This window comes from Takifugu rubripes, chromosome 7, assembly GCF_901000725.2.
Source record: "Takifugu rubripes chromosome 7, fTakRub1.2, whole genome shotgun sequence".
Lineage (NCBI taxonomy): Eukaryota > Metazoa > Chordata > Actinopteri > Tetraodontiformes > Tetraodontidae > Takifugu > Takifugu rubripes.
Window position 1 is genome coordinate 8,534,891 of NC_042291.1, and position 14,385 is coordinate 8,549,275.

Genomic DNA, 14,385 nt, shown 5'->3' on the forward strand with positions numbered 1-14,385 from the left:
ACATCATTTTCCGTGTTAACGCTGACCAATAAAAATTCACTTTGTGTGTGTGTGTTCTCATATTAGCGACATAGTGAGGACCAAGATAAACAATCCACCGAATGAGGACATTGTGTCTGGTCTACACAACTTTAATGGTCTGCTTTTAGGTCCTTGGTTTTCAGGTTACAGCTATAAATGGGTTCAGGCTTAGGTTAGCTTTAGCTTTAAGAGCTGAGGAATAAATCACATCAATAAAAGCAAGACATGAAAGTCTGTTTGCCCTTTCTGACATCCCTGTTCTCTGGAGGCCAGGACGACTGTAGCATCTCCCCATTTTATGAGATTCTATTATTTAAAGGCTTTTGCTCAGCAGCCTGGCTAAAGGCCCATCGAACCTTGAATATCTGATTTTAAACCCAGGAGCCTGAAGAGCCTCAGAGGCCCCGGAAGTGTGAGAGAAATAAACAGTGGAATACACCGGGACACTGTCATTGAGTCTCCCTTGTCATTGTTTGGTGGAACTGATTAAATTCAGTTCTCATGAGCAAACTTGGACAATTCTACCGCAACAGAAGCTGCATGGCTGTTAATAATTAATGACACTGCAGAACCGTCCCAGCTATGAGAGTCCAACTATTCCAAAACAGTGGGGAAGTGTAAATTAAAAACCTTTCATCGAAGAAATGACCTTTATTTAAGATATTTTCAATCATGGGGGATTGAAAATAAATGCAAAGATCAACAAGGAAATGACGAAAACAACATTTAGTGTGTTTCTGCGATATCCACCACATCAATACATCATCGGATATATTTGGAAATAAGCACATGCACGTCGCATCTAAAGCAAAAGAAGTTCACACCAACAGATTATTGTGTTCTACTTTTTTTCAAGCACAGCTGAATATACAGAAAAGCTCAGAAGAGATGCAGCAGAATGACAAAACACCGAAACGTTGCACAAATGTTCTCACCTTGTGAAATATATTCAAAAATGAGACTGAAAACAAGTGAATTCCTGAAAAAGACCAAATTTACAACTATGGATCCTCCATGTTGAGGGAGGGGGAGGAGTGTCGCGCATTAACACTGAAATGTTTGCCTTTGTAAGCTGTTTGCTGAAAATTTAAAGGTCAAAACATCTAATTTCGACCTTACACTTTTAGTCTATTTTATTAAAAAAAAGTGTCTGTCAAGATTGTCTTCAGGTGCTACACAAGATCCTGGAGCCAGAGCCCTTTTTAACTTGGTTCTAAGATAATCGTATCACCATGCGTGCACCCAAATTCAGCTCTGATTTTTTGGTGGAAAGGCAGATAATTAGTGTTCGTTATAGAGGAAATGCAAATATCTGCACACATAAATCTCCGTTTTGGAGTGGATTTGATTTTCTGTTCGTTCTGCTAGTTTTCTGGTAATTTTGCTTTTTTGCGGGTTTGTTGGAATAATAACAATCTCGATGGGTTTTGTTGAATGAAAGATGTCTCAGAAACTTCATATGTACAGTATATATATATATATTAAAGGAAACAGGTACATTGATATGTGTGTTGTTTCACATTTGCATGGTTCCCAAGAGAAACAGAACGTGCACAATAGCATGCTAACATCAATTATATCTTGCATCAAAAAGTATATATATATATTTTTTTTAAATTTATAATTGACTTAAAACTGGCAGAGGTTCTTCAAACATAAGCCTATTTTCCCCTGAAATGTTGCCAAATACCCTTCGTAATGTTTTAAAACCTTTTCTCCTTTTTGAGAAAAATGGAATAAAAGCAATTTAGCCGTTTCCCTGGGCGACAGCCTAGCTGAGATTGGATCCAATCTGTCCTGTGTGTTCAGATTATACCCACGATGAATGAACAATTGTTTAAATCGCTACGTGTGGACAGAGTCTACAATGATTTGCAATCAGCACTGACATCTGAAATAAAAGCATTACTTTGTTCATGTGCTCCTTATTTCAGAAAATCACCGTTTTCCTCCGACAAAAGATTCTCGGGTGAGGAGAACTATGCAGTAATCTCCTCCTGTCATGTTCCTTTGGATTCCCATCCTAATCAGAAAATAGGCTTTGGCCCTCTGTGGGGCATTAAAGAGGGCCCTCGTGCACGTGTCGGAGTGAATGCAGATGCTCCTGATGTGGAGGTCAAGAGTCTGTTGACCACACAGATGAGTTCTCCTCAGGGCCGAGCCGGCGACACAATCAACCATCACTGTTTTGTCCTCCATATGAAAGGTTGGAAGTCTCACCAGAGTATAGAATGATATCTTTTCTCCAACGTAAAGCGTCTTTTTTTAATTTCATAGCGGACAAATGCAGGAAATATTGAGCCAAGGTTGTTAACTCCCCCGTTACAAAGATGGCTACATGAGGAACAAGCTTACATTTTCTTTGCATCCTTTTCTTTGGGGTATTTTAGCCTTAAAAAGCTCCGATGAAGCCAGAATTCATGGCAAATATATCATCTATACCAGTGTTCACACACCATTGAACTCTACGGTGACCAACCAACTGAAGCCACTTTAGCATCATTTAAATAAAACCATCTTGTCTGGCTTTATGTGCTCATTCATGACCTTTGCAAGATTTATTTTACTATCCTAACCTGCATATTAAAGCTAACAGACTGCCCAGCACCACAAAATGTCAATAATGTCTGAATAATCTCTCATTACGAGGGCAGTTCCTGTGTTTTCTTTTCTTTTTCTTCTCAAAACCTCCTTTATTTTGGGTTTAAAGAGCATCGTCGGGGACCTCAACTTTAACAAAACTGCCGAATTCTCCGGTGTGATGCCACCAACAGCCACCAGGGTGAGTTTCTCCACGCCTCAAACGTTGGTGCAGTTGGTGGAGGGCGGGGTGTCTGCCTTGCTGCGCATCTCCTTGATGTCCTTGAGGAGCGAGTTGCTGGTGCTGAGCTGACAGCGGAACACCTGCTTGTAGGCCTTGCGGAAGTTCTCCGACAGGAAAGCGTAGATGACGGGGTTGACGGACGAGTTGCTGTATGCCAAGCAGTGGGCGGCGATCCGGAGCACGAAGGAGGCCTGGTTGAGCGGGAAGGTCCCGAACTCGACCCACAGGTGGACCACGTGGTGAGGCAGCCAGGAGAGGCAGAAAACCACCACCACCACCAGGACCGTCTGAGCCGTCTGGGGGACACAAAGAGGCAGCGTTCATTCAACTTGGCTTAATTTAAGCAGCATCGCTTTCAGTGAAGATTGTTCCTTACAGAAGCAGGAAGGCAACAGTGGCAGAAAACAACTGCCTTATAACAGGAAGGAACCTTTAGTAGGACCATCCATATATAAGGAGGAGGAGAGGTAGTGCAGAGAGAGAGGAAAGACTTTTACGCAGCAGATCCACCAAACGATGAGATGATGAGATAATGAAGCCACTCGTCCACCCATGGGGGGTTTAAAGGTTTACGTAGCACGTTAATGTCAAAAACTGGCGGTTCAGCTTCTGAACGTAGCAGGTCGGGAAAAAAAACGGCAACTTTGACTTCACCATGTTTGACTAATTGAGTGCTTCTGCTGCCCCTCTGTTGAATTAATGTGATACATGCGCCCATATACACCCACACGCCTCCTCATGTGAGTAACTGAGGATGGATCTGATAGCAGTAGTAAGACAGGCAGCACAATTCAAAATGTACTCACAAACATGGTTTACAGCAAAGCTTTTCAGACACAGGCTTGATAAATCGTCATGGCAACCTGTTGTCCAATTTCAAGCAAACACTGGCTGCTGCTCCTGGAGGGCATGAAACTAACAGCACCACGCTGGTTGTGTTTGTTCCAACACAGTGAAATGGTGAAATATTAAGCAGGGAAATCTTTCCCGGCCGGCTGAGCCCGTACACGAGGTTTGGACAGAGAAGCTCGCATTTTTCCGGATGGATTTACGAGCCAGCCAACGAGGACTGACGAGATAAAGCTGAGCTAGGAAGGAAAGAAATGGGGAAACGCACGAGTTCACGGGTTGACTGTTCCAATAATTGAATCATAAGAGGGCATCTTTCCAGGACTTTGATGTTATGAAACAGTTGATCAAATCTGATATGAAGGTTCCCCACTGACGTCAATCATACACAAAAAATAACACATAATTTATACATTAAAACTCTGAAACTGAAGTGAAAATGGCCCCAGTGGCTGCAGTGCTGGACAGGCCTACATCTTTTGATATACAGACAGCTGAGAAGGAAGCATGATGAATTTGAACTGTCAATATTAGCCCCACACACACACACACACACACACACACACACGCACGCACACACACACACACAGAAGTCAGGACATGGTTCCCACAGTCCCACTATTTGAACTAATATAAATCCGCCATCACCTCAAACAACCAATACCCAATAAGGTTCACCGTCCACCTCTCCTTCTCTACACCAGAGAACGTAACCAGTGGACCGTTCATTTACTTTACTTACTCCTCCATCAGAGCTTGATGACCTCGCTAGATTGGTGCATATCTCGCAAGACGCCAGCTCCTTCAATTTGTTGCTAATTTGTTTGTGCCGAGGTTCGGAGCAGCTCCATTTGACCAGGACGCATTGCAGCCAGAGCCAGTCGGATTCAAAAGAGGGTCCAGCTGACATGAGACATGAGAGCTGACACCCAGAGGAAGCACAAGGGTAAAACAAGATGGCCGATGGTGATGTTCTATGTGTTAAAAGACTAAATATGTGACTAATTCTTAAAGGTACAGCGAACAGTTAAACTTAGTCAAAGTATGTTTTCACCATTTTATCACTTTACCCGTCATATTTTGCTTTTACCAGCACTTCAGTCCCTTTACTGGGATCCAGAGCTGGAGCTGCTGGTTCCAAATATGATCACTAAATACCACTAACCTGAGTGGCCGCAACGGAGGTACGAAACAAAGGATTTTAGGTTGATCTCAGACCCCTTTGCTCAACTTCCCCTTGATACTATGAACCCAAATTGCCCCTCCAGCTGCATCTCTGCAGTATGAATGACTGTGATTGGTTATTTGGCCTGATGACCATGTGTCAGCCTGTGAAGTAGCTTCCGTTATCTGTGTGCGTGTGTGTGTGAGTGTGTGTGTGTGTGTGTGTGTGTGTGAGAGAGAGAGAGAGAGAGAGAGCACACACTTGTAATTGAGTATGTTTTGAGTTCGAAAATGTGCCCTTTACCAGCATTTTGACATTTTTAACCCCTCATTCAACTTTAAAGTTCAATTGCAAAGGTTATTATTTGCCAAGTAAAATAAATTCTAATCTGCAACATTCCTCTGAATGTGAAGCAGCAGCTCCCAAACTCCTAAAGTCAACAATTGTTCATCTTTTCTTGTATCCAAACACACCATAAGGGAGGGAAAGATTAATATTGAACTGGATTTCCACATACCCCCCCCCCCCCCCCCCCCCCGCTACATTAAGGAAGATTTACTGTTAATGTTTTTCTTTTTGTTTTGAGTTCTCCCTTTTCTCTTTCCCACACTGGACCCCACAAGGTCGGAAGATTTCTGTGAGGGTGAGTGGTTGGGGGTGAGTTTCCCAACACAGCGGGTCTCAACTCGCTCTTCCCAGCTGACACTTGGGTTATATTTCACAGGCTGAACACACACACACACACACACACACACACACACACACACACACACACACACACACACACAGAGTTTGGCCATTTCATACTTCATCTGAACCAATTTCCACCTGATTTCCACCAAGCACACTCGAGTTCCTTTGCTGGATTGTCACACTCTAGTGGCCTTCAGTTCTCAACGTGGGCACGCGGCCTGTTTCACAATGGTCAGTGCAGCTAACGTATGGAAAGAAATATCCGTCTCACATGAACAGCTCTTTACAAGCGTGTTCATGGTGATTTATGGTGGGTTGCTTTGTCGCTGCAGTGTGTGACTGTGTGAACAACACAGGAGGCCTGGTTAGCGTGCGTATTGATAACCGGGTTGATTGCATCAGTAGAACATGCAGCATTCAGTGTTGCTCATGTGACAGCAGAATCAACTGCCAACACAAAGCAGCAGGTAAGACGCACACACCATAATTTAGCATCTCCAACCCTTATTTTAGCTGTTTACTCTGTTCTGTAAAGACCTGAAATTAACCCCAGCATCTTCCTTGATTCAACGGGAATTCAGGAACTCAAGTGAAATCTTTCTTGCGGCTCCTTTAAAGGTTCTCAAACTCACCAACAATAGTCCAAGTCCTCTCTCTCTCTCTCTCTGACAACCCAAGCCATCCAGTTCCCTTTACCACTTGGAATTCTGCCCCTGCTGGCCGAGATCACAGCTTTACAGAAGAACAGTCATCAAAATGAACTGCAGCTCCCAGGAGTTCCTCAGGGTTATGTGCTTGTTCCTCTGCAGTTCATGAATCACATCACGCTGGCTTAAATATAGATGTAAGCTCCATCCTGACGACTTCCCTCACATCTTCTGAAGTGTCAGGTTGGACAGCAGCAACAATGTGTCCTTTCTGTCAGTCTCCTGCTCCATCTACAGTAATCTTTGGTGCATACAGACCCTCTCACCCACATCACTGCCTCCAAACATGCTGTATCCAAGATAATGCCACCTCTACTGCATACAGATTACACCATCCTGAAGTTTTTCACTGATGTGAGGAACTTTGCATATGACGGTGTCCTGACGCTGATTCCATCAGGATCTACCACCGTATTGTCATTTTTTCCTTTATTATATTGAAGCATCCAAGACTTTTTTGAGTAACTCAAAGTTTAACAAATCAATAGGCTCAAAACGGGATGATTAAAAGATCTGTGCTAAGAAATAAAAGGGTTCTCAAAGAGACACGTCAGCATTCAAAAACCCGGCGAGGAAATGAGCCATTATAAAATCACAAGTTCCTTCATTCCACTGATTGAGTCATCAGCCGATTAGTTCACATTTTCAGTCTCTTCCTGTAAAGTTCCAAGAGGGGGAAAAAAATAAAACAAAAGCAGAGACACGTTCCGGTGCCGTGTGCTTGAAAGCTGAACTGACTGATATTTCTCATCACTTGTAGCTGTTGCTGAGATTTATAAGCGTGCACAAACAGTCTGTGTGGACGTTAGTTACTCTTTAACAACAAATACCTTGTCAGGGTAATTTATGTATTAGAGGTTGTCTCTATATCACGCAGGTGCCTCAGCAGAGTTCAGCGGACCGGGAGAAATGATGACATGTCTGTAATGTGCACGCTCTTCTGGACGACCAGGTCGCGCAGCCAAAAGACAGAAACAGCCTGATAGGGTCTGGTGATCGTTGATGCATTAATATTGTTTATTGTAAGGGCATATAAACCTGGCTGGATTATTGTTCCTGCATGTTTTCCATTAATCAGAGACCTAAAATGAAGCAGGTGCTTATTCTGCTTGTGTTACTAATAACAGGTTATTTGGCAAACATGTGGCATCATCTCACACACACAATCAAGCAGGTTTACGTACCTTTTTCTTCGAAGCCTCTGACTTTTTGGACATATTTCGCAATTTTTTGTGCAAGTGGTTTAAAACCTGTAACAAAAATACAATTAAAACGGAATGAAATACGTTTTTTTTTTTCAGGATTATTAAATAATAAAGTCACGCCTCACCTTTGCATAACAGAATGTGATGAGCAGCAGGGGCAACACGTATCCAAACACAAATGTGCACACCACATAGACTTTCTTCTGGTTCTGGTCTGGCCACACTTCCCAGCAAAAGGTGTGGTTATCCAGCGTGTGGAAAATGTTCTGGTAGTACATGATGGGAGAGGCCATGGCCAGAGAGAGCACCCAGATCACCAACACCCCGATCAACGCGTGCCTGGCCACCCGGATGGAGGAGGACTTTCTGGAATGCACGATGGCGATGTACCGGTCCACGGACATGGCAGACAGGGTGAAGATGCTCACCAGCATAGACACCGTGAAGAAATAGTGGATAAATTTGCAGATGAAGGCGCCCAGAACCCAGGTCGGCATCATGTAGATGGTCGACTGGAAAGGGATGCAGAAGAGCAGGTAGGAGAGGTCCGCGATGCTCAGGTTGAGGATGAATATATTGGTGGTGCTCCGCGGTTTGCCCGGCTTGTTCCGGGCCAGCACCGTGATCACCATGGAGTTTCCCAGCACTCCCAGCGTAAAGATCAGTCCGAACACCAGCAGCGTGATGAAATTATCCGTGCCGATCCCGAATAAAAGTTTCTGCCCCTCTTCCTCCGCCCTGCTCAGGTTCCACGGCTCTTCCATGAGCCACACGTTCTCTGTCAAGTTCATATCTGCTGTATTTTCCGCGTCAGATGAGCCTCAAACTTTGACAGACCGACCTATGGCAGCTCCGTCCCCCGCGGCTCAAGCTTCCTGGCACAGCTTTGTGACGCTCCTGTGATCCCTACATTCCTTTCACGCGTCTTCATGCCTGATTATAGTTGGGGAATCCAACACTTTATTCATAAACGTCACAAGAGTGATGAGGTGAATCCTCCGCGCGCGCCTCCGTGCCGCACTCGCTGCGCACCTGCCGCGTCTCCCTGTGCGCACCTGATACATCTGCGCACCGAACGCGCCGCTCCACTTCCCAGCTTCTCGCTGCGCCTGGATCTCTCCCCTCACGTTATAAAGGGGGGGCTGGCTTGTGCCGGTCACGTCAGCACAAGTATACCACCTCCCATTAAAATGGGGGGAAACAGAGCCTGTAACCGCAAGGTGAGCTCTTGGTGGTCGGTTTCTCCGTCACAGCTTTAAAATACATATATTGAAGGAGATTACAATGAAAATGAAATATGCCCCAAGGGTTATAGCTTATTTTGCTTATTTCCTGTCACCAAACAACAGTTACTTGTTTTCTCAGCACTTTAAGAAACAGAAACTGCAAAAAAGTCAGACCCTAGAGTTGATCCAGGGTTCTTATTACGTTTTAAACACAGTAATTCTAACATCTAACAAAATACAGATGTGTCCCCGCATGATCTGTCACCCTCTCACCCAGGAGAAATAAGTCTTCCAGCTCTTAATGAGAGGCCATCTGAGGTGATCTTTCCAGTGATTACACCGACAGGTATATCTCCCGAAGCATGAAGACTCAGATAACCAAGCTGCAGAGAAAATATCTAGTCTCAGGTTGTTTTTGACGTTGTTTTCCGATTATCTTTATATATTCGTATAACCCGAACACTTCTCCGTTTATGTCTTTATTTTGTCATTTAAAGTACTGAATTATTGATACAAGACTGAATTTCTGCATCTTGGGAGATCTTAAAAGATCTTTATGGTCACATTTGCTGCAATTTAAACTATATTCACCATATCTTTAGTGTTTTTCTTAATGTTTTTGGATCATGTGGTTTTAAACTTTCTGGAATTCGGAGGCATTTGGGTTGTCTGCATCACATTCATCTCTGGGGGAATTACTCTTCTGGGAGAAAAGTCATCTCCTTCATGTTAGCAGCTCCGCCTCCTTCGGTGTTCATATTTTGCTTTAGTTTGTGTCCCATTAGCTTCAGCTGTGGTAAAATGAACGTTATCTTCTTGGAGCTGCAGAGGTGGTGAAAAGTGTGGACGAGAATGCAGGAGGGAACAATTCACCGTCCAGAGATGACTGGGATGAATGACAGGGCCAGACAGAAGAGTGGAGAGTACGTTCATCACCGCAAACATCTATCCATCTGGACCTGATCGGATTAAATGTAACCGCGCCATGATTGATATAAATGTTATTCAAAGGTCAGACACACAGCGGCGATCGATACCAGACCGGAGGAAGAGAAGCAGAGCTGGTGATTACGGCAGCGCGTGGAGCTTCCATTACCAATGCACGGTATCTCCTGTACTGCTGCTGACCTCTTGACCTGTGGGCATCTCTCACCTGGACACGGATGCTGCTTTGACTCCGAAACTGTATTTTCAGTCGTGATTTCGTCACATTTTGGAAAATGACCTGACATGTTCCAGCATATCATGATATTGAGGGGTGATTACAAGAACCAGTAACAGGACTGGATATCGGTCATGTGACAAAAGGGGCCACATTGGGTTTTGGTGGTTTGGCTCCACCCACCTACTTTAACCAGGAGCCAGATGAGTGTGACACTGACGCAAGTCCGATCGGATAAATCAGCGATAGTGATCGGAGAACAGTAGCCTAGAAACGGATGTTTATGGAATCAGAGTCTGAGGTCCAGTTGATGAACATTTAACAGTGGAGACATCAACTGTCATAATGCTTCAAAGCTTTATAAAGCGACATTTAACTGTCTAATTTCTAAAAATAGCTACAACCAAGAAAGTACCATTTACGGCTTGGATCCCCGACATCCACGTAGGTTCTCCCCAGTTCTCCATGACTTCTCTTTAGACTGGGCTGTTATTGATTATCAGTTCGTTGCCAACAGCCCTGCTAAATCACCGCTGACTGTGGTGCTAATTCCACCGGCATGTTTGGTGGAAATAATGAAAACTCACTGCTGGCTGATGTGATTTAGCAAAGCCCACAAAGGTTAAGCTCTGGGACGCATGAACAGATGGGGAGCATGCCTGAACCGGGAGTTTATTTACTAGTTCACTTTGCTGCAGCAGCTTGTATGGATTTCTTTCAACCAGACTAAAGAATACATAAATCAGGAATGTCAGTTTACGAACATCCCGTTGTTGGATCGGCACAAATCCTCTGTCTCGGAGATAAAGCGGGTCAATATAAAGCGATTATGCTTTACCATGTAGCTGAAATGGAAACACGGTGTAATAAAGTCTTTTGATTGCTTCCATTTGTCAGCAAAAGACAACGAGGAACGGCAGAAACTCCAGCTGGACCTTTAACCAACGGTGGCCATTTTGTCTAAAATCGGATAATTCGAATTGGGAATAGTGGATCCCTACATTCACACACACGCCGTTTGGGGTGAGGCGTATCCTCCGTGTGAGGGGAGTCTCACTCATCCTTCTGTTGAGTTGTGATTAGAGGTGAAAGCAGGTGATGTTCAATATGCATCACTCTTTCTGGATCATCGGTCCCATGTTTGGAGACACTTTATTCCAGGCAAACATTCTATCTTTTCAGCAGACGGACAGTTGTTTTGAAAACGTCCTCAGGGACAGGGGTCACACTTCAAACCGTCTTTTCTTTAACCCTGAACCTTCCATTTGGATTTAAACGTCAGCGCTTGTAATATCTGAGGCAGCTCATGAATACAGACGCTTATATGTGAACCTCTCACATGTGGGGCCACTGTTGGTGGTACTAGCAGCTATTTCTCCGAGGCTTTACGTAACATTTTGTGACGTAAATCCATCTTTTTAGCTCTTCCATTTCGGCACTGATTGCGCGTGTGTAGGCTACACGCAGCGTTAGGAGTTGTGTTAAAATGCATCCAAAATGTTGCAAATGCGCCGGTCGCAGCAACACAAAAGCTAGCCGTCGCAGTGAAGATGAATTTGTGCATCATGAAAAATGAAACAGCTGAATTATGACATCCAGCTGCCTCCACGTTTAGCTTCTGAACTCTGCTTGGGAGGACCCAGGAGGTTACCCCCTCCTTCTCCCAGGGTCATTAACATCTGCTAATTTCACGGTCGTGGCCGTAACTACCGGCTGAAGTGCTCCGCGGCCTGATGTCTGGTGCAGGGACTTTGCAGACTGTTTGCTGAAGGTTGTCAGAGCAAAATTCTCAGATTCAGCCTGATAATAGATGAAAAGTAGGAATATCAATAAAGATGCTTCAACGGGACGCTTCCTCTCTGACAGCTGCATTGATTAGTAATTATTTTTCATCTACCGCATCACAAATCTCACCAGTGATTCATGCCGAGCGTGATACTCCTCTAATTTTTCTTCTTTTTTCGACTTTAGCATCGTTCTCCTGATAGTTATAAACATCAAACATTGATAGAAGATGTCAAATAACAGAAGCGATGTGAATAAATGAACCTTTATCAGACAAAGAAATACCGGTAACTGCCAGGCTCCAAAAAGAGTCAGTTAAGGAGACAAAAACAAAGGAATCTGGAAAGCTTTGCAGCTTAACAACAGCGCTCGGCACCTAAGAAAGGTGGATATCTCTAAATAAGCTTCACAGGGACTTTTCAAATCGCAGCAAACAATTGAACCTGAGCAAATCCAAGATGCCATTTGCCCCTCGCGGGTTCGTGCAGGAGTTGACCAGAAGTCTTGATGACGCAGAAGTGGAAGATCTTCAATCTGCATCTGAATGAAGCCGCCTCCCCTCGGCGAGTCAATCCCGCTTGAGTGCTTTCAATCAAGCTAATTATGTTCCAGACAAATAGGGATGAGAGCGAGACACCTGGATTTATTTCCAGGGAGTCGCCCCACCAAAGCACGGAAGCAATACATAAAAACATGAAATCACGAGGATGCGACCGCTTCGGGCGGATAATTTGCCATCTGTCTCCCGTCTGCGTCTGTTTCCAGTTAATGTGCGATGATGAGAGCAACTTCTTGTTTTGAGGGAAATATGACCCTCTGACACCCCAAACATAGGCGAGCGATTCCCCCCTCCCCCATCGTACTGGTCTCTGGTGTTTTAAGCCCATTACCTCAGTTCAGACCCATTTCCATTTTTGCCAAAATCAGCCCAGGCTCAAAAATAATTGGTTAGTATCATATCACAAATTATTCCAAAGTCATTTTTATAGTGGCGCTCTGTTCTGGGATGATTGGCACCGCCGCTGCTCCCCCGTGACCCCCACCAACAGCGTCAGGGGCTCTGGATTGAACCCGGGCCCTAAGGATGGATGATCAGCGCTGATTTGATTTCTAACCACATCATCACGTTACATCATCAGACGTGATCGTTGTTACCGAGGACTGTTGAGTCATGATTGGGGAGGATTGGTGAGAGCCCAGGAGGAGTCAGCACGACAGGTCACCAGTCCATCAATAATAGTTTTTACAGGCATTTAATCTTTGCTGGCTCACCGAATGCAGATTTGACAATGCTAGCATGCTAACACGGGCGTTGCGGGTGAGGGGGTGTGTGTGTTACAGTTATATGAGCAATTGAACTTTATTTATAAATCACCTGTTACCATCGAGATTATGCAGAGGCTGTGATGGACGTTTTGGTGTGGATGGAACCTTTGATTCATGGACCTGCGTCAGGGTGATTTCACTTAAGTATTTTGTTGTTCTGGGATGAAAACAGAAGGTTTCCGAGGCTCTTGAGCAATTTTTCATCAGCAAACAGCCTCATTTAATGTGACCACACAGCTCACAGATGCAGGGTCCTTCTTGAAAACGGGAATGTTTTAAAATCAGATTCCGTCCTTATGCAGCCTTATGAAGGCTGTTTTCTCTGATGTTCAGATGAGAAGCTCGCGGCTTTATCACACAGGAAAAAACAACAAGCATGTGCAATGTTTGTCGGTGTTATCGCTCACAAATTTATTTGATTTTATTCCAGTGCAGCAACTGAGAGATTACGGTTCAGTCGGCCCCCGGTGACAGGAAACACACGGCCGGTTGCAAATGAGAGATCCTTGCTTGGCTGGTTGGAACAGATGCCAGAACATCGTTAGCAGGTCAAAAAGACACGCTGAGTGCCACTCACAGGGAGAAGCAAAAGCAGCAGCGTAGACGCAGGAGCCCATCTGGAGCGCTGTGGAAGGAAGCCAAAAGCATCGTTTGGAACCAGGCCTGTGGCCACGGAGTGTGTGGTGCTGTCAGTAGCTACGGCTATTACGTAATCTACATACGTCTGTACTTCCTGATATGCTAAACCAGGCTCACGCGTGTTTGCACATACTTTAGCAGACAGAGCTTGGACCAGAAGCAGCGGAGGGCAGAGGAACACTGGACCGAGCAGCGCACGGGTCAGACATAAGATGGGGAGAAATGTGCGACCAAAACAGGCTCCGAAATCAGGGCCACGTGGAAAATATGTTTACATGGAAGAAAATGTTTATGTGGCCTGAATGGTCTGGTGCTGGACTCTAAACAGGAAGTAGAAACAGCTGAGATGTCTCACTGTGGCACCATCAGAGGCGCCGTTTGCTAACAACAACTTCATTTAGGGTTTCAATACGGGCGTTGGGGGGGGGGGGGGGGTCGCTGCGTCCGCCATCGTCAACAGTATTTCAGAGATCGGACCTGTGGTTTCTAATAAGAGCGGTGATGAAAAACATAATCATCAGCTGTCAGTGGGGGCGATTCCTCGCAGCTCCGGAGAATAAGACAGGAAATTAAGTCAAGGCGAACTCTTCTAGCAGTAAATGCACAAATGTCACCTCGTCTCACATGTGCTTCCAGGCAGAATTGAAACCTTTAGGGATTATCTCTTACGAAAAAAACATCTCCATGCGGTTTGCATCCCACTTACTCGCCGTGCACATGCACGGACGTGCACCAACCTGCCCTTTTAGCCCGCATTTCTCGGCGACGCGAGAGCCGCATTCC

General features: G+C 44.8%; 1 protein-coding gene across 1 annotated transcript; it reads right to left on the reverse strand.

The window, feature by feature from the left end:
- Nucleotides 1-637: 637 nt before the first annotated feature.
- galr1a (galanin receptor 1a) lies at nt 638-8,563 on the reverse strand. The gene is made up of 3 exons (XM_003965937.2): nt 7,590-8,563; nt 7,444-7,509; nt 638-3,141 (listed from the first exon to the last, which is right to left on the reverse strand). Exons 1-3 carry the CDS (start codon nt 8,253-8,255, stop codon nt 2,821-2,823), a joined length of 1,053 nt encoding a protein of 350 aa, XP_003965986.1. The 5' UTR covers nt 8,256-8,563; the 3' UTR covers nt 638-2,820.
- Nucleotides 8,564-14,385: the final 5,822 nt, after the last annotated feature.

Coding starts and splice junctions, on each gene's coding strand:
- galr1a (XM_003965937.2), bottom strand. CDS start 8,255: ATGAACTTGACAGAGAACGTGTGGCTCATGGAAGAGCCGTGGAACCTG. Junction 7,510..7,589: donor TCACATTCTGTTATGCAAAG/GTGAGGCGTGAC, acceptor TTTTTGTTACAG/GTTTTAAACCACTTGCACAA. Junction 3,142..7,443: donor CAGAGGCTTCGAAGAAAAAG/GTACGTAAACCT, acceptor TGTGTCCCCCAG/ACGGCTCAGACGGTCCTGGT.